General features: G+C 38.3%; 2 protein-coding genes across 3 annotated transcripts in view; one reads left to right on the top strand and one right to left on the bottom strand.

Moving 5' to 3' along the window:
- The window catches only part of LOC129368424 (serine/threonine-protein kinase PAK 3), a 35,324-nt gene that overhangs the window by 8,652 nt on the left and 7,964 nt on the right, over positions 1-18,708 (bottom strand). Inside the window, exons 2-8 of one of the 2 annotated variants that reach the window (XM_055043380.1) lie at positions 9,852-10,045; positions 9,650-9,750; positions 6,434-6,587; positions 6,304-6,341; positions 4,433-4,495; positions 1,897-2,052; positions 1,645-1,819 (exon numbers count right to left, since the gene is read on the bottom strand). In XM_055043380.1, coding sequence (XP_054899355.1) covers positions 1,645-1,819; positions 1,897-2,052; positions 4,433-4,495; positions 6,304-6,341; positions 6,434-6,587; positions 9,650-9,750; positions 9,852-10,023 — 859 coding nt within the window. In that variant the 5' untranslated portion in view covers positions 10,024-10,045. The remainder of the gene's footprint in view (positions 1-1,644; positions 1,820-1,896; positions 2,053-4,432; positions 4,496-6,303; positions 6,342-6,433; positions 6,588-9,649; positions 9,751-9,851; positions 10,046-18,708) is intronic. The other variant, XM_055043381.1, reaches the window with a different exon arrangement.
- mepcea (methylphosphate capping enzyme a) overlaps positions 15,396-18,708 on the top strand; it is a 34,424-nt gene continuing 31,111 nt past the window's right edge. Inside the window, exons 1-2 of the mRNA XM_055043379.1 lie at positions 15,396-15,462; positions 15,574-15,730. The gene's annotated coding sequence lies outside the window, so the exon portion shown is untranslated. The remainder of the gene's footprint in view (positions 15,463-15,573; positions 15,731-18,708) is intronic.

Below are 18,708 nucleotides of genomic sequence, written 5' to 3'. Positions count from 1 at the left end.
TTTTGATCCCCACAATGGATTCCTGGTGATTCAAGCTGAAGTTATATCACAGGCAGGCAGCAGACTAATTAAATACATTAATACACAGAAATTATTTTCCTTTTCTCATAATGCAAAGCACTTAAAAGAGCTTTTTATTGCAGCCACGTTCAGCCAGTCAAACTTAAGAACGCAGAAACATTCATACAACAGTTCTTTCATTGTTAGGGAAATTGGGGGAAGCTGGAATCGAACCAACAACCTTCGGATTACAAGACAACTAACTACTCTACCTCCAGTCGAGTAACCTGCATATTGTATACATTGACTAAAGAAGATCACAAATAAAATACAAACTGACACGGATACTATCAGGGCAAAAAAGTCTAAGTGAACAAACAAGAACAAATCTAACAAAATGACTCATTACATTTGAATAAAAGTCTTTGTCACCAACAAGTTTGTGGCAGGATATTTGACCACGTTTCTTGGCAGTGGGTACATTCCTAGAGCTCATTTAAATTGAATGGTTTTCTGGTAAGGGCCTGGCTTTTAAGAACAGTTCACAAATATTTAATAGAGTTGAACTGAGGGCCATTCCCAAAAGCTTAATGTTAGCCTGCTCACCCATTACAAAACCAGGTTTTATGTATTTTGGGATCATTATCCTTTAGAAACACTTCATTGTGTCCATGTTTCAAACACCTGACACAAGCTGTTCATCTGTGATGGAAGGAAATTGGTCAGAATATTTACAAAGAATCCAGGAACCACTAAGGCCAAGGCTAATGTATACTGGAACCAGCAGGAAAACCAGTAAACCAAGTTGACACAAACAAACAAAGACACCAAAATTTGGCCTCTGCTTTGAGCTATGAGTGGTACTGGTGAATTGCACAAACAGAGCTTTGCCTTACATCAACAGCTGAACGGTTGAAACTTGTACACTGCTGTGCCAAATGCAATCCTATTAAAAATGTATAAACTATGATTAAAAAAGGCCGGACCAGACCAACCTAAATGAGCTCCATCAATCCTGGTAAGAACAAATGTCAAACATCCAGCAGGAAACATAAACTGAAAGCTTTTTGGTAGCAAAGGGAAATTTATCCAAATATTGGTAAGAGTGCATGTGTATATATGAGGCAGTGTTTATACTTGTGAAGATTTCAATCCTTTGATAGTTTCAAATCTACTATTTTTGCTTATTTTAATTGGATGCATTTCTTTAGAAATGCGAGTAAATTTATCCATAAAAACAAACTCTCAACATCTAGCAAGTGATTTTCACAATTTACTGCTTTTCTAAAGACCGTCCCTCAGATGAATTTCACTCTCTTCCACGGCGGGAGTGAAATTACCGTAATAACCCGATATTGGCTGGAAAGCGAATCGTCTCCCCTTTCAGAAACCATTGGAATTTTTCAGATAGCGCAACATGTGGCGGAATTACGCAACCACAAATTTGTCTGGATCGTCGCCGATCCGTTGGGTCTGGAAGGGTTAATTCCATATTTCATTTTTTTGTATGAATACCCTCAATCACACTCTATAATTAGAATTGCCAAAGTTTTATATATAGTAAAAAAAAACATACTTATTTCTTTCAGATTTGTCTATGTAAGGAGTAATAATCCGTTATGTTGAAGATGTTTAAAGACGTACTGAGTCTTTCCAGGATCTCCTCATCTGTCATCTTGGACTTCTTCCTCTGCCGGTCGGTGTGGCGGTACATCGTGTTGGAGGTGTTGTCAGGCTGAACCTGCGACTCTGGTGGAGTTGACTCTTCTTTGACCGGGGCGGGAGGCTTTGGTGGGTCCATGACGGAGCGCGTGTAGATCTGCATCACCAAGAACCAGGACGTACAGTGACGACAGCAGCCGAGTGATCTGACGAACCGCTGGCTCCTGAACTTACAGATTTGGTGTGCTCAGGTCGAGGGGCGATGACCGGGGGCAGCTCGTCATCGTCGTCCTCGTCTTCATCTTCCTCCTCCTCTTCTTCTTCCTCCTCGTCCTCCTCTTCTGAAACGGGTGGAGCAATCGGGGGTTCTGTTGTTGACGTTTTGGCACCCTGGATGGGAAGAGATTCAAGTCGGAAGAGGTGAATGTAGCATTCAATTAATGCGATTTGTGGAGATCCTCACATGCTCCCCAAATGTAACACTGTTTTGATTTGTCACCACCAGGAATAAACAGCCTGCGTTCCCCAAACCAGCCAGGTTACACGTTCAAGATCTGTTTTTCTAGAGTGAAATGCTAAAAATGGCTGCTTGTGGGAACCACATTAAATAATTTAATGATTTAACTTAAATTATCATTAGAGATGCACTGAGATATTGACTAGTGACCAGTAAAAACCAATTTTCAAATTCAAAATTCCAATTTTTTTCCTAATAGTGAGCACACACTATTAAATTAGCTATCTATGTTATAAGTCTGGGGTTTAAAAGGAAGACATATCTTATAACTGAGCATTATAACATGTCTAAAACTCATGTTGAAAGAGAGATTATGGTTTTTTTCCTGCACCCTCCCCGCAGTAGTGGTTCTCCTTGACTAATACCAAGCTTTCCATGTATCTACATTAAGACACTAGGTGTCATCAATTGGCACCAAATCATCGGATTAAGACTGTTCTTTAAATATGTGTTCTATTTTAACTCAAGTTAAAATGTCCAAATTCATGTTGGAAAAATAGACAGAGTTGAATTTGAAATGCTACAATTAGGGAGCGTCTCGTCAATCACAACCTCGTCATCCAATATGGTTTTCTATCATATAAAACTTCCTGATACCCAAATAAAAAAGGAAACTCTTTATCAGCATTTTCATTTTGGCAATTTAGACTGCACCAAATCAATAGCTGGTTCTACACAACCTCATTTAGTTTAATTGTAGCTGTAGAGTTTCAAGGTTTATGATCTTTTATTATTACTTTTTAATGCAAATGTAGCCGCTAATAGTAGTTGGTTTGTCATCATTCCAACATTGAACATGTGCTAAATGAGGCAGTGCACACGTCGTCACGCTTGGTTTTGATTCACTGTTCACAAGTGGGAATTATTTTGTCTTGAGAACTCGTCTCATTGGCAGCTCCAGTGCCGCCAGTAGGTTCCACTGGTAACGCAGTTTGAGAAAGATTCCTCTGAAAGACACATTTAGAGATCACTCTTTTTGTAATGCTGCCCATAATAACCTCACTAATCTCTAATATAGTTTCAAATTTAAACTCTGAAATCATTTTGCCTTCACAATCTCCCATAAATGTTATGACCTTGTTTCTTTTTCATAGATAAATATTGAAAGGCTGCTAAAGACAGGGAAGCAAGAGAAACTCTTTTAAATGTTGTTGTTTTAAACAGATGTCAGAAATCGGCCACAAATTTTAGATTGGTGCATCTCTAATTATCATTCAACAAAAGTATTCAAAAACAAAATAAAATAAAAAAAGTGATCGTTGAGATCAAAACATGTTTGAGGTGAAGTCAGGGAAAAGTCATGTTTATGGCACGAAAAGCATTTATGATTGAAGAACTAAAAGGGAAAGTGAGGTTGCATTCAGTACATTTCTCTGTGGGCTCTAGTAAGGTGTGCCATGAACCAGGGATGGGGATGAATGTTTAAGTAGCAAGGCGTTGCATCTTTAACAGCGCTGAGCTCTGACATACTTCAACCCGGTGGCGGGCAGCATCTAGATGAGCCGCCGACACCCTGTTGATTCCTTTTATTTAGTCTGATTAATCAGGCATATTTAATATGCGCTGCCATTTTCTTTTTCTTCTTCTTCTTCCCCTTCCATCCAAGAACATTATTTGCCTTGGATCATCTTCCTCTTATGGAATGGAAACACTTCATCCGCTCTCGTCATGCATTAATGAAAGTGGTGCAGCTTAGTTCTGGTGATTAAAAGCAAAGTCCCAGTCCTTCATTGAGACAGACTGGGCCTCTGACTCGCTTCGAGGAAGACTGGGCCAAGACTGCAGTGCAGAGAGGAGTGCTCGGTGCATGTGTGTGTGTGCGTGCTCCTTTTTCATTGGGAGCCATGCAGTAATGTCTAAAATGGTGATGAGGTTACAGGCAGATTATTGGCAATGTGGATTAAATTGTTCAAATATGAGCTCATACATGCAGATTGACAGCCATTACAGTCCTCTGTGGAATATGCGACTGTCCTGCCATTTCAGAGATGGCAAGTCAAAGAAAACCACAAAAAAAAAAAGATTCTCTGTGTGATGTTTCAGAAGAAAATGAATCTGTTCAAGACATCAAAAGCTAATAGAGCCAATCAAACCCCCATGAAATATCAATACAAGTGCCTCTGAAATTGAATATTTGTACTGCAAAAACAGCCGGACGGCTCCGTCAATATTAGGCCATCAAATAGTTGAATTTAGCTTCACAGCCAATGTAGAGGTACATCATGTGGAAAGTAATATGGAGTAAGGAGTTACCTTGTCAAATAATGCGCTGCAGGTTCTAAGGCTGACAGGAGGCCCAGAAGACAGCAGTCGGTTCTGAATGTGAAGGTTGAAAATGGGAGGATTTACTTAAAACAAACCCATACAGAGAGTGAGACTAGGTGTATAGTATAGAGGAGGAGGTGGGGTGGGGAGTAGAGAGGGCTTCATCATCCCCCTAACACAACATGAGGGGAGGACGTGGCGGGAATTAAATATGCTTCCTGTTCAAAACAACATTCCCCTCTCCACTTCGAGATGCGTCAGCAGATGCAGGTGCAAAAATGTTACGTCATCATTTGTTCCGGAAACTGCCAATAACAATCAATTGAAGGTATGCAGAAGTAAATTACATCTCAATTACTGTTTCTAGATGGTCATAACACTTATCCTGCCGTCTGCATTTTACTGCTCAACGAAGACGTTTCATTTTGCATCAACGCTGATCGTCCTCACTGGATCTGATTTCTACCATAGTTTAGTTTTCCTTCTTGACTGAATGATTCATCTGAATTAACTTTCAAAAAGAAGTCCAGTTGTTTGATATTGTGGAGGCATCAGAGATTTTTTTTATTTCTGTTTAGCAGTTTAAAACAGGTATAGTGGATGTTTTCCCACTTACCTCCTTGTATTTCAAACATAGCTAAAGTATGTTTTAATATTTTTAAACATTTTTACAGAGTACATAATCATATAACCCAACATGTGCCTCGTATCCAGGTTCTCACTTTTCATAATTTTGTGGGTTTGTGGTAGAACCGCCTTACACTGGAATTACAGCATATTCAAACCTTTGGACTCTACTTCATGTGGGTCAAATGAAGACCATGTGAGAATATAAGAAAGCAGGAGTTTTTCATAGATCGTCTCTAAAATGAGACATTAAAACTGGCAGCACCTCCATTTATCTATTTTTTATTTTTTTAGCTTTTTTATTAAAAGTAGTGAAAACCAAACTTGACTGAAGCTAATATCTGACAGCAACTGACAGAGAGCATGAACAGACACCAAGCAGTTCTGCAGTCTCTGGAGAGTTGATACAAGGCAAAACGCTGCATTAGTTGGTCTGTTAATGCAAAATGCACATCAGTTTGGTTATCAGCAGTGTGATGAGGGCCTGCTGTCTGTCTTTGGTTATCATTTTCTTTACATTAGCTCAGGATTTCAGTGGCAATGAAGCCAATAGCTGAGTCACCTCTCGATGCTGCCGAACACTGAAATGCATTTGAAAGCTTTGCTCCCTGACTGACCGCCACACCCTTTTACCCTTCACTGGCCTTGCATGAAGAGATACCAGTGGATTTTCCCCTGGGCCATACACTCTTCTTCTTTCTCCTCTTCTTCCTCGCCCAGTGAATGCAGGCTGGGCTATTCAAAGCATAGATAACTGAGGTCAACACAGCGGGAATCTCTCTACATGCAGCTGAGCCTCCATGAAGCTTTTGTCTATGTTCGTTTTGAATTTGGGAGTGGATCGGGGAGAAAAAATAAAAAAGCAATAGGCAGCACACCTCTCTCTGCAGTCACTTATTTTTCTGCCGTAGGTGCAAAACTGTTTTGTATGAGTGGAAAATGAAGAGAATTGTGCCGTATATTCAAGGAAGAAAGCCTCTAGAGGGAAACAACAGAAATCTGGAGGATTCATTTAAGGTGTGTTTTGCAGAAATTCCCAAGAAAATGTCAATGAAAGAAAAGTGAGAAATTACATATAAAATAATTTTTTGGAACTTACCTGTTAAAGTTTCATTTACAATAAGATATTTTCTCTTTTTTTTATTCTGCATTCACCAGTTTGAAATCTTACATATTATTGAGTAAGAAAACCCAACACCAACCAAAGTAGAGTTAGGGACACAAAAACTCACCAGAGTGTTTGCTGCAATGTATCCATGCGCTGTCTTGTCTAAAATAAAAAATATATACATATATTTTACATTCTGTATGATTTTAATCTGAAATACTTTTCTGCAGTGTTGGCTGCTGGTGTTTTATTACCTCCCGAGGTGAAGCTCATGTATTTCTGGTTGTTGACGGTCTCTTTGGAGTCGTAGAACTTCAGCACGTCGATCACAGCTTGTGGATTCTTCTTCTGCTCCAGTTTGGTGATGTTTGAGGTCTGCAGGAGCCGTGCCCACTGCTCTGGGATTCCCTGAAGAGGACACGTGTTGACAGAGGAATATAAGTCAAGGTGTTGCAGTGAGTGCGACCTTTCTCCCACTTTTCTTCAGGTCCCTTAAAAATATTATTCCTAGACCTTTTAGGTCCAAAAAGTCTCACCATAACCCAAAGTTGCCTATTAAAGCTTATTTATGCTTTCTTCACCCAAGAAAATAAGTCTACCAACATTCTCAGGCATCACTGCAAGTTTTTTACATTTGCATAGCTGCCAATGAAGGGCAGTTCTGAGTTTCAGAGGAAAATAGCAAACATGGAAACTTTAAAGAAAATCTTAATCACGTACATTTCTGAAAAACATGCAAAGAAGCAGAGGCAATTCTTTGAATTAGGGGTGTCAACATCCAGTCCTCGAGGGCCGGTGTCCTGCAACTTTTAGATCTGCCTCTGCTGCACCACACCTGAATGGAATAATTAGGTCATTAAGGCCCTGGAGAACTGAGCTACACAAGGAGGAGGTAATTAATCCATTTTATTCCAGCGTTCTGTACCTGTGGCACATCTAAAAACTGCAGCACAATGGCCCTCAAGGACTGGAGTTTGAGAGCCCTGCTTTGAATACAGTGTAACAAAGTGAAGTTCAGCCATTTTTATCATCTTTGTTGCTTTCATTGATCACACATGAGCTACACTGTGCTACACATGAGCTACACTGAGCTACACATGAGCTACACATGAGCTACACTGAGCTACACATGAGCTACACGGAGCTACACATGAGCTACACATGAGCTACACTGAGCTACACTGAGCTACACATGAGCTACACATGAGCTACACTGCTACACATGAGCTACACGGAGCTACACATGAGCTACACGGAGCTACACATGAGCTACACATGAGCTACACATTAGCTACACTGAGCTACACATGAGCTACACCTGAGCTACACGTGAGCTACACTGAGCTACACATGAGCTACACTGTGCTACATATGAGCTACACATGAGCTACACTGAGCTACACGGAGCTACACATGAGCTACACTGAGCTACATGAGCTACACTGAGCTACACGGAGCTACACATGAGCTACACTGAGCTACACATGAGCTACACTGAGCTACACTGAGCTACACATGAGCTACACTGAGCTACACATGAGCTACACTGTGCTACACATGAGCTACACATGAGCTACACATGAGCTACACTGAGCTACACGGAGCTACACATGAGCTACACTGAGCTACACATGAGCTACACTGAGCTACACATGAGCTACACGGAGCTACACATGAGCTACACATGAGCTACACGGAGCTACACATTAGCTACACTGAGCTACACTGAGCTACACATGAGCTACACATGAGCTACACTGAGCTACACATGAGCTACACATGAGCTACACATTAGCTACACTGAGCTACACATGAGCTAAACTGAGCTACACTGAGCTACACATGAGCTACACGGAGCTACACATTAGCTACACTGAGCTACACATGAGCTACACGGAGCTACACATTAGCTACACTGCCCCCATGAGTATCGGAGGTATTGCCTCATTTGCTCCAGATATCTGTGCATTATCCTGAAGGTTTTTTTTTTTTTACATGGAAGTTGTTTGAGATTTGCCTTAAAATATATCCACAATTTTAATAAACTTTAGTCTGAGTAAACTTCTTAATTAAAAGATATTTCTTATTTGAAACTGTAAATGTTGAAGCGTTGAATGAAACTCAACATTTAGCACTCCGGGTCCCTTTTATATATTTTTGGAATTGTGTCTTCTTATGTGTTTTAATCCACTCGGATGGACAGTCTTTTAGTGCGGGTTAATGTCATTTACCACTCTCTGCACATTTTTACACTTGAAGCTTAATCTCTGTTGAAAATAGCCACTGCTACATAACTGGTGTCAGAAGGTGCTCAGGAAAAATGATACTTGGATAGCGATCCAGGGACAACTCAACAGTATTTCACTCTGTTCTCTTGGAAAAGCATGAAACGAGCTTAAGCGAGTGTTTGGTTTAAAACAGCTAAAATAGGGCTCTGTTTGCCACCAGCACATAGCTTTCCATATGAACAAGGAACTAGTTGTCACTGATGTCACTGATGGCATTACCCAAACATTTGAAAGTCAAATAGAGCAGAACACGTTATCCTCAGTGCAAAGGTTGCTTTTATAGGGGACTGAAAATTAGATTTCAACTTCTCAGACACGCCGCTCACATTTAAAGCGAAATAAACCAAGCTAAAAGAAGATAAAAATGTAAAACCTTAACTATGTAAGACTGCTAATGTCTCATTTTTTATGCACACTGGTGAATTATTTAACTCAAAGTGTTAATTTCACTCTTCATTTGCATTATGCACATGTATATGCAGAACATTTTTTTATGAAGTCTGGTTCCCTATTAAAAATGTACACAGTAACAAAAAATTCAGCATAAAAACTGAAAATGTCCTGGTAACTTTCAGCCAGTTTTTTTTTACAGAAGTTCCAACAAAATATTTTTCACAATTTAACATTTTTTCATATTAAATTTTTACCATAAATAACTTAAATTGCGGAAAATTTTTTGATGGAAATTCCATAAAAAACTGAAAATGTACTGGCAGAATATTACCAGGACATTTTCTGTTTTTACTGAATTTGCATAAGAATATTTTCTGTAATTTAACAGTTTTTCATCTTACATTTACCAACATTTCTGTTAACTAAAAACAGATTTTTTCCGTCTCCTCATATGTTCACAAACACTTATTTTTGAAAGCTTGCACATTTCCAAATATTTTTGTCTTCCAAACTGTGCAGCATGCAAATGCAAAGAAGATTCTGCCTGCAATGCCCAGGTTGTCTTTCAAAATGTGACTTTTATCACAGACAACTTCAAAACAGAAACTAATACAAGGAAAGGTTTTTCTTTATATTTTTAACTCTAGTCATTGTGTTTTATATGTGTTATTGTTGGGGCATTACCTATAATAAGGCTTAGAGAGTTAAGCTATTCAAATAAGTTTTTTTTTTTTCAGAAACAGTCATACTTATTTAATGGCCTGTTTTTATAGTGAAATGAATACTTACTGTAAATTCTCCTGTAACAGCATCGAAGCCGACATGGATTGTGTGTTCAAAGTCTGAGGGTAAGGATATCTCTGGACGTTCTTTTTCCTTCTTTTTGTTCGCTGCAAAAGCATAAACAATAGCGCATTTCTAATGTTAGTTTCTTTTTAATTACACGAATGAGCAATAAAACGGAGAGTAAAAGGTGCAGAACGATGATCACTTTTGTCTCCTCCGGGGAAGATGGAGCGCAGGCGAGCTTTCTTGTTCTTTTCCTCAGGAGCCATTGGAAGTGGTTTAGATGCGTGATTCACTGATGAAGAGTCTCGGGAATTACTGTTCATTCTCAAGGGGGGGGCTGGTGGCTTCTCTTCAATATCGACACTATCAGACATCTTTAGTAGCACTCACAAGATCCTGGCAGGAAAAACAGAGAGAAACGAGATCTGAGTGAGGACAAAGAGACTTTAAAGAACCAGGATTCAAAGGTTCACTTAGGAGAAAACACAAGAGAAAACCTGCTTTACTTTGGGATTCAGAGTTCAAAATTGGAATAGAATTTTATTATTTTAGAGTAACAATGTGTTTTAATAGCCTACAGTTGTTTTTTTCATTTTGAACGTGAAACACAGTCAGGCTGCATGTGACACAATTTCCAGACTGAAGTTTTTAGCATGTGAGGTTAATGGAAACCAGTAAGGAACCTGTAATTTTCCAATTGTAATTCTGACTTCAGATTCTAAGCCAGGTGATTAAGACTGTGAAAATCCTACCTTTGAGTAGAGAAACTTGGGTTATGGTTTCCAAGTAGGAACAAGTGACTTATCTTGTTCCAGATCATTGGTGTAAAGATTTCTGGCTGTTTGTTAATTGCTGAGCACCAACAATATGTTAACACCATGTTTCCAGTTATGGTTTGTTCAGGGGAATGTGTGATGTTATTTTGTTTCACAGGTTTGTGTGAATAGGTCAAAAAGTTCATTTCTTACACGTTTGTACATCCCCTGCTTGGATAAGAGAATAAATCCAAACAACACAGTGTTTTTTATGATTTAAATTTCACTCTTTATATAACTTAGAAACCCTAAATAGAGACAGTGTGTGAAAATAGCCCAAAAATTCCATAAATTGGCAACATTTTGCCACTACGCTCTGTAAATGCTGGGGTTTCTCGAGCTGTGGTGGCGTGCGCTGTCCAGTGAATCTTTTTAGCTGTGAAAGTAACCAGGATTTGACTCTAAGATAATCTGGCACGAGAAAAACTCTTCCATCATTCTCATCTTCCATCCACCCATCCCTCCGCCATGTTACACTCCTTCACTGCTTCACTGCTTCACCCTGAGGCCAGGCCTATCATGTGATATGCAGCACAGCCGTCCCAGAAAGCGGGACATCCAGGCGGCCCCCTTAGTGGAGACCTACATTAGCAAACAAAGACACACTCCCCTGGTCTACAACAGTGTGCACCGTCTCTGAAAAATTACACATTTGGTTTCACAGTGGCTAGAGGGACTTTATGCAACCATCGCTCAAGACAACAAAAATCTGACAAGGCACAAAAGACTCAGTTTATTTCCAGATACGGCGGAATTGGAAAGGTAGGAAGATGGAGCATAACAAAAAGCTACAACTGAATCAGATTTGTCTCCAAAAACAGCAATATTATGCTAGGAGCCACTGCATGGAGTGAAACATCTGCAACAGGCGGTAAAAACATGAGTGAAACTTAAACAAGTCACAAAAAAAACTTTCCTTTCAATTCCACAAGAATGTTTATTTAATTTGATATTTATCACTATTGTTGTGCAGAAAACAAACAAAAGAATTTAAATAACAACCCAATTGCACATTGTCTTTCTCCTCGGCTTTTAGGAACTTTTTTTTTTCTCTTCAGAAAGTAAAATGAACAGATTATTGTGAAAACAGCATCAGGATACTTTCATTTTGGAGAACTGTTATTAAAGGGCAGCTGTAAATTATTTGTGGAGGCCGGCCAGTGAACTGCTGAGCTGCAAAACGGAGCAATAAATGTTGGACACAAGTTATTAGCGGCGTAATGGTACACTTAAATCATCGTTTGGCATGCAGCTTGGTTTCTGGGTCACAGTTCAGTACAGGTACTGTGCAACAATAAAAGGAAACAAACACAAGTCCTAAACGTGAGGCTTGTTTTCACTTCTTTTAAGCAAAAATCTTTACAGACCCAGAGACATAAAAACAAAGCACCTTTTTCAGGCAGCAGGTTACGACTTCGAGGCAGGAGTTGTGTACTATGAAATTCACTTTAAAGTTAAAACTTTAAAATAAAAGCAGCAAGCAAAGCAAATGGCAACCATGTTTCAATATGTCAAGTAAGAAAACATGTAATTATTTTTTCCATTTAATGACCGATGTTAAAACTAAAGTTTAACGATGCAAAACACATCGTGAAAAATGTTTGCTAAAGGTGTTAAACCAGGTCCTTTACTGACGTGGTCTAAAGGGGAACTTAGTGAGGAAAAGTTCATCACTACACAAATGAATTCAAGGACAAATACCTTAAATTGAGCAAAACTGTTCAGAGGTCTGGCGCACCTACAACTCAAGCAGGGATTCACCCAGAGAGTGATAAACCACCAGGCTAAGCATTGCTTACTTATTTTAGTCTTTTTGAAATGTTTGCAACCTGCCGAGTCGGGTGAATGAACTACCAACCACCCGACTCGGCAGGTTTTCTGGGGAAAACCTTGTCAAGTGTTTGGTCATTAAAAGAAGAAATGTGAAAATCTTAATGCGACATTTCCAGACATCTGTCAGGACGTCAAAACTTCGACACCATTTCTTCCTCCATTCGGTGAACTCCAGTTGAGCCTAAAACAGATTTTTTCAGTATGATGTTGGGCATATAACTAACAACAAAACTAGCAAAGCTATGCTGTCTACAAAGAAATTTCACAATATCCACTCTAAAACAGCTTTGAGCAACAAATAAAACTCTTGTCAAGACAATAAGTAGTAGCAAAAATGTAACATCGGAAACAGGTACGTCTCCTGACATGCATGTGAACATGAATATCTGATCATTTTCTTAAGCATTTGTTCTGTTCTTCTAAAAAGAAAAAAAAACTAATAATAGACTAATAATAGACTGAAATGTCATTTTTAAAATATTGTCTTCATTAGTGCCATTAAATTTAGGAGTATTAATAATTATTCATATGTAATATTTTTGCTTATTGTAACAATACAAATACCCTGTTTTAAAACACATGTAAAATTAATCTACAGAATTTTTTTTAATCAACCAATATTAACATGTAAGTATTAAATAAGAAGTGACATCTATACAGTCAAGAGTTTAATAAGGTACGATTTTTAAAAACTAATTTTAGATGCATTTCAATGGGTATAATTAGAAAAAATATGATTGATAAAATAATAAAAAATTGACACATATTTTCTAAAGATTTATTCTGAGTAGAAACACATAAAAAACAGAAAAACAGTTGTTGTGTGCACATAGATTCAGTTTTAGAAAGTTGGGATCCTAATGTTAGCTGCCATGCTAACATTAGCTAGCATGCTCAACAATCATTACAAAAATACAAAACATTATATATTGAGAACTGGAATACATTCTTCAGCAATATTATTATTGCGTTTGGTGATTTTGGGATGTAGGTTGAAACAGTTTTCAGATCTCTACAGCAAATAAAGACGTAAATGAAATCTGCAGCCCTGAAAGCCACGTGTCCGTTTTAGTGATAACATGCCTGACAGCTGGCTCATGAAGCTGCTGGCTGGTGTGCGGGCCTGACGGCTAAAAAAGGCAGATTCATGAAGGCTCAGACATTAGTGATTCTTCACTCATATAAAACACTGACCTATTTACTGTGCAGACTGACATGCAGGGAAGGCAGTCACTGAGAACTTGGTCCCTGAAACAAGCACAGTCGCTTTCTAAATCACACATAAGCTCGTCTCTGAGCATTGTGCACTGGAGGATATACGTGCCTTTTCCTTGAAACTGGGGGAAAGTTATGAACATTGCACTGTAATCCACAGAATGCTAATTTATCAAACATATTTCGTCATGTTTCAGATGTAGCCTCCATCTGAAACCCTTACAGGCGTTAGTAGCTACAAAATATGGAAAGTAAAAATCCACCACAAAACAAACCAGCTCAGTTCAGATTTTACTGTGAACATTTTCATATTTCTATCCCATAAAATATTAAATTATCCATGAGGCAAGAGGAATTTTCTGCGCCCCTTAAACATTAATACTTATTTGAATGGCAAACATACGATTTTGAACCCCCGGCAGTCCAGTAATGGTCCCGCAGTGGGGGAAGGGCTCCATAAGCCCGGCTCTCCATGTGCCTGATTAGGACACGCTCTCTGTTTGCCTTGGCTTTAGCCGGGCGTCTTTGAAGGATGCTGATTACTTGGATGGGATGGACAGTTTGAGGACTTCCAAAGGATAAAGAGAAATGAAGGGAAACTCCACTGCAGCAGCTCTGACTATTGTTATCTTTTCCAATCTTAAAGATCTCTGGACAGCTCATTATGACCACTTTTGTTCAACTCTTCAGACAGCAGTCCCTCACTTTTAACAAACAGACTCAGCAACACTAAATAGCAAAAAAAAAAAAAAGGCACAACGAAACCACAGTGTGGGGCGATGACACACAGACGTCAACGTGCTGCTCACATGATTGCTTCCTCAAGGTCAGGCTGAAGCCCCAGAGTCGCAGCACCAACAGCAAAGACTTCAAAATACGAGCAACACTCGCTTTATAGAGGGAAAATCGATCAACAAGCCACAAAAGATTACAGAACTTTGTTTCAACTTTATTTGATTAAGACTGAGAATAAACAAAGCGAGGCCTTTTTTAATAGCAATAAAACCTATGAAGTAAAGCACAATCACTGCATTGTGCTTACATGTACCCACCAGTTAATCAAGAAGCTATTTTTATTCACATCTGTTCATACTTATAAAACAGAGATGAAAACTGTAGGAAATAACAAAAAAGTGCAAAATATAGTTGTTTTCTCTCAACATGTTATCTTTTAGGCTGTTCACATTTCTAACCTACAAATACTAAAATCTTTTTTTACATCTCTTAATCGAACAGAATGTCTCACCAGAACCTTAAAGTGATCACATAATAAATCACCAGCACCCTTAAAACAGGTGTTAGGTTATGTTTACATTTTTCTCCTCAATTATGACATCTGAGAATGACTCAAAAATTCTAAATTTCAAAATCTAAACTCATTAAACACTTAAAATACTCTTGATTTAAAATGACGAGTTCAGATGAATCTGTTCCTTTACAGATTTCTTTTTTTTTTTTTTGTTGTTGTTGTTGATGATTTCATATATTTGGGGAGATAAAGAAAGTTTTTTGAGATTATGCTTTTAGACATGTTGTTTCAGTGATTTCTTGATTCAGTCAGAAAACAGGTTTTTCTGCGGTCAGAGCCTCACCTGTCATCATGTAAAAATAATATATCATGAGAAAATAATTTATGTCGCTATAAAGTACCTATTTTTCATTGAGCTTAACCAGCTCTGATTATTTTTCCCTTCAAAATCGCTGAAATTTTGCATTTTTCCAGTGAGGCAGCAGAGAGCCGAGCCTCACCTGGGATTGATCAGCATCTCTACCTGCTAATCTATGAGAGGACGTTCCTCCTGTCTGTACGTCGCCAACAATTTTTTTTTTGTTTTTTTGTGGGGTTGTTGTCAGTTGCTCTGGCAACAAATCTGAACCAAAACATGCGGTTTTAATCACATTTGATGTGTGATTTGACATGGAGCCGGCGGGGATGTTACTTTTTCACAGGTTGGTTTGGTTTTGTTTTCACTTTGGTTATCATGGCCATCTCAAGTGTAGCTTTATTTATTTATTTTTTTGATGAAATAAGTGTCCCTTCTTTTGTGTCCTGTTTGTAAGGTGTGGAGGGGAAACAGACGTCTGAGTGTGCAGTGGTGTGGTCACAGATCCAAATCCATTTATGTGCATTTGGACAGAAAACATGGTGGAATCCATTCCCCTCTCGGCCGATTCAGTGATTCTCAGAATCAAGTGATCACCTCTGAATGAGCTAAAGGTATTTTCACGGTGCTGGAAAGGAAAAGAAAATTTTCAAGGGAGGCTTAGTGTAAATAATATGTTAATCATTTTTTTTTTTTATAAATGTCCCAAGTTCAACATAACATCTGTAACATCATTTAAATGATCCTGCAGATGTTAGGAAACTCATAACTTGTCTCCTGCTGCTTTTTTCTTTACAACATATTAGAAAAGACACTTTTTTCTGTTTCCTCATTTTGGTCATAGAGGAAACAGAAATGTTAATGCATTCTGATTTTTTTGTGAAAAATTATAAAGTGTTTTCAACTTTTTTTTTCCAGAAATACAACTTTGGCATGCATTTGTGCTCAACCCTCCTGCCTTGCAACTGCTATTTCTGCAGCAATAGCAGTTGCAAGTATTATTTTTGCCTATTTATCTTTCTCAAACTCAGTAAGACTGGAAAAGACATTTTCTAAATCATTTGGATTTGGATCTGGGATTTAACTAGGCCATTTTAACCTATAAACTTACTTTGACAAACTATTTTTTGAACCTCCCAAAGAGTAGAAGAATAAATTTTCCTCATAGACGTAAAAGAACATTTGTCATTCTATTCTATTCTATTCTATTCTATTCTATTCTATTCTATTCTATTCTATGATGGTATATTTTGGTGTGTTCCATGGTCTTCATGATGCTGTTTGCTGTTTGTATTTTTGTTGGTGAAAAAACAAAAAAAATCTCATTATGTTATTTCCACTTCACCCCTGTGTCCTGCTATCAGTGTATCACATAAAAACCAATAAAACTCAGTAGAGTTAAACTTATTCAACTTTTTAAGAGGTACAAATAGTTTTTTCAAGGCACTTTCAGCTGTTGTACTTGCAGTCAAATACAAGTACAGCAGCTGATAAATGACAGTTTCGGTGTTTGTTTTCAGTGCAGACAGTAGCTCTCCGGGCCGCTCTACCTTATTTGGGTGAGAATGTGGCAGAGGAGAGTGAAGACAGATGAATACTCGTATTTTTCTGGGCTCAGACTCATAAACTCTGGTCCCACTCAAAACTGGGCCTCTGTTTACGTTTTTTTTTTCTCTTTTCTTATAGCTTAGCAACAGCAAGCTAGTTTCAAACATAACTAAATTTATATACCTGAATTCAAGCTCTCATAGGTTATCTAGCAATGCTGTGAGCGGTACACATCCTCCATTTATTCTGCAGGTTTAGAAAAAACCTCGAGCTTATGTTGGTTGACCAAAGTAGCATTACAAAGCCAGCTCACAAACTGACTGAAAGGCTGCTGCATGGTGGTTGGACTGGTTGAGCAACACCCTGCATGCAGGCATTACGCCCTTTTTGCAACCAGCTAAGGTTTGTGTCCTGGCCTCCGGCCATCTGCTGGATGTCGTCCCTTTTTTCCTGGAATCTTTGTTTTCTCACACAACTACAACTCCAGCCTGTTGCTCACACTAGAATGAAACAGCTGTTTAAGTAATAAAGAATTAATTGTAATATGAGGCCTGTGAGAACCAGAACGCTTTGTTTACCCTCATTTCAGTTTGCGCTATAGGATCATATTTAATAATAAACATTAAATATGACAGCAATATCCTGTGATATTAAAACACTCCAGAAACACATTTAGCTGACGAAAAAGCTTGAAAATCAACTTATTGATGCGAAAATCTAACGACACACAATGATCAATTACTTCATTGTTAATTTCTTGGCTTCCTTACATGGTAATGTTTAATAAGTACACCATTGTATTCTAACCAACAAAGCAAGCTAAATTTGAAAGCGCCGTTTATTTCCCAACCAGCATTTTTAGGAGCTGTGTGCACCTCAGGGGATAACCAGAGACATCTTTTAATCGTGGTGGCATAAAAGCCTTAAATCCAATAATAACATGCCAACTAGAGCATGATTACAAAATATCAAAGGCAGAGCTAAATGAAAGCAATAGCTGCTGTTGCACTCTAAATGTCCATTCACAGAGAAATACTGAAGAAGTTCAATAGATCGCAGACTCAGCTTCATTTCTAAGATTATTTCACTGTTGTAGAAGCTGAAAGACTCTTTTTTTTTCCCTAAATATTTTTATCATTCTATTCTCACAGAGCACAATGTGCATAAAAATCTCCAATCCAGTTTTAGTCACCATCTATACCTTTTGATAAATGAATTTTTTGAAAAGTTATGCTAACTTTAACACCAGACTTGTCATTAGGGTGATTTATATAAATCTATGACAAATTTGATCCCAGTTTTTCCGAAGAATGAGGTTCTAAAAATCACAAAACTAAAACAGGTTTACTAGAATTAATCAAGATTATCCACAATTTTTATTTTATTTCACCCTAATTATATAAACGTGTTGCACTTTTGATTGAATGTTAAGCTTCAACACATTGATTTCATCCATTACTAATTAATTAGCATCAGCCTAATGAGCCTAGCATAGCGTTAATGTCATGCCAGTAGCTAATTTGTTTCTAGTATCAAACACATTCAATAACGCTGACTCACAAATTCGCCCCTGGTTGACACAGATTTTATTAAATAAACCACCGTTGACAGGCGACGGTGTAAAGTTCCCCATATTGAAAACAAGGCAGAATAAAAAAACAGGTTAGTCCGCACTCAGGGCCTTCTTAATCCCCACAGCCTCTCATTTTACCAGCCATCATCCGTTCCTAAACCTTCCTGCTGGGAAGCGTGAGAGCTTTCTCTGTCATTTAATATTTAGTTCAGCTGAACTTGCTCCTATGGTGCTCTCTAATGCGCATTTATGCTCTGAAACACGCAGACACACACGCTTTCTCATTTCACATATATGTATGTTTGAAGGAACTCTGTAAATGGATGAAACAAATACCATTCACAGCGTCTGGAATAAATAAATAAAAATGTATGAGTTACACTTCTTAAGGTATCGATAAGATTTTGTCTTCTGACACTTCGAGCTATCAGGGAAAGAAACTGAAGCTGGTTATTGTCTGGGGTTCAAAAT

The sequence above is a fragment of the Poeciliopsis prolifica genome, unplaced genomic scaffold (genome assembly GCF_027474105.1).
Source record: "Poeciliopsis prolifica strain line A6 unplaced genomic scaffold, Auburn_PproV2 SCAFFOLD019, whole genome shotgun sequence".
Taxonomy (NCBI): domain Eukaryota; kingdom Metazoa; phylum Chordata; class Actinopteri; order Cyprinodontiformes; family Poeciliidae; genus Poeciliopsis; species Poeciliopsis prolifica.
This window is presented reverse-complemented; position numbering and strand designations above follow the sequence as displayed.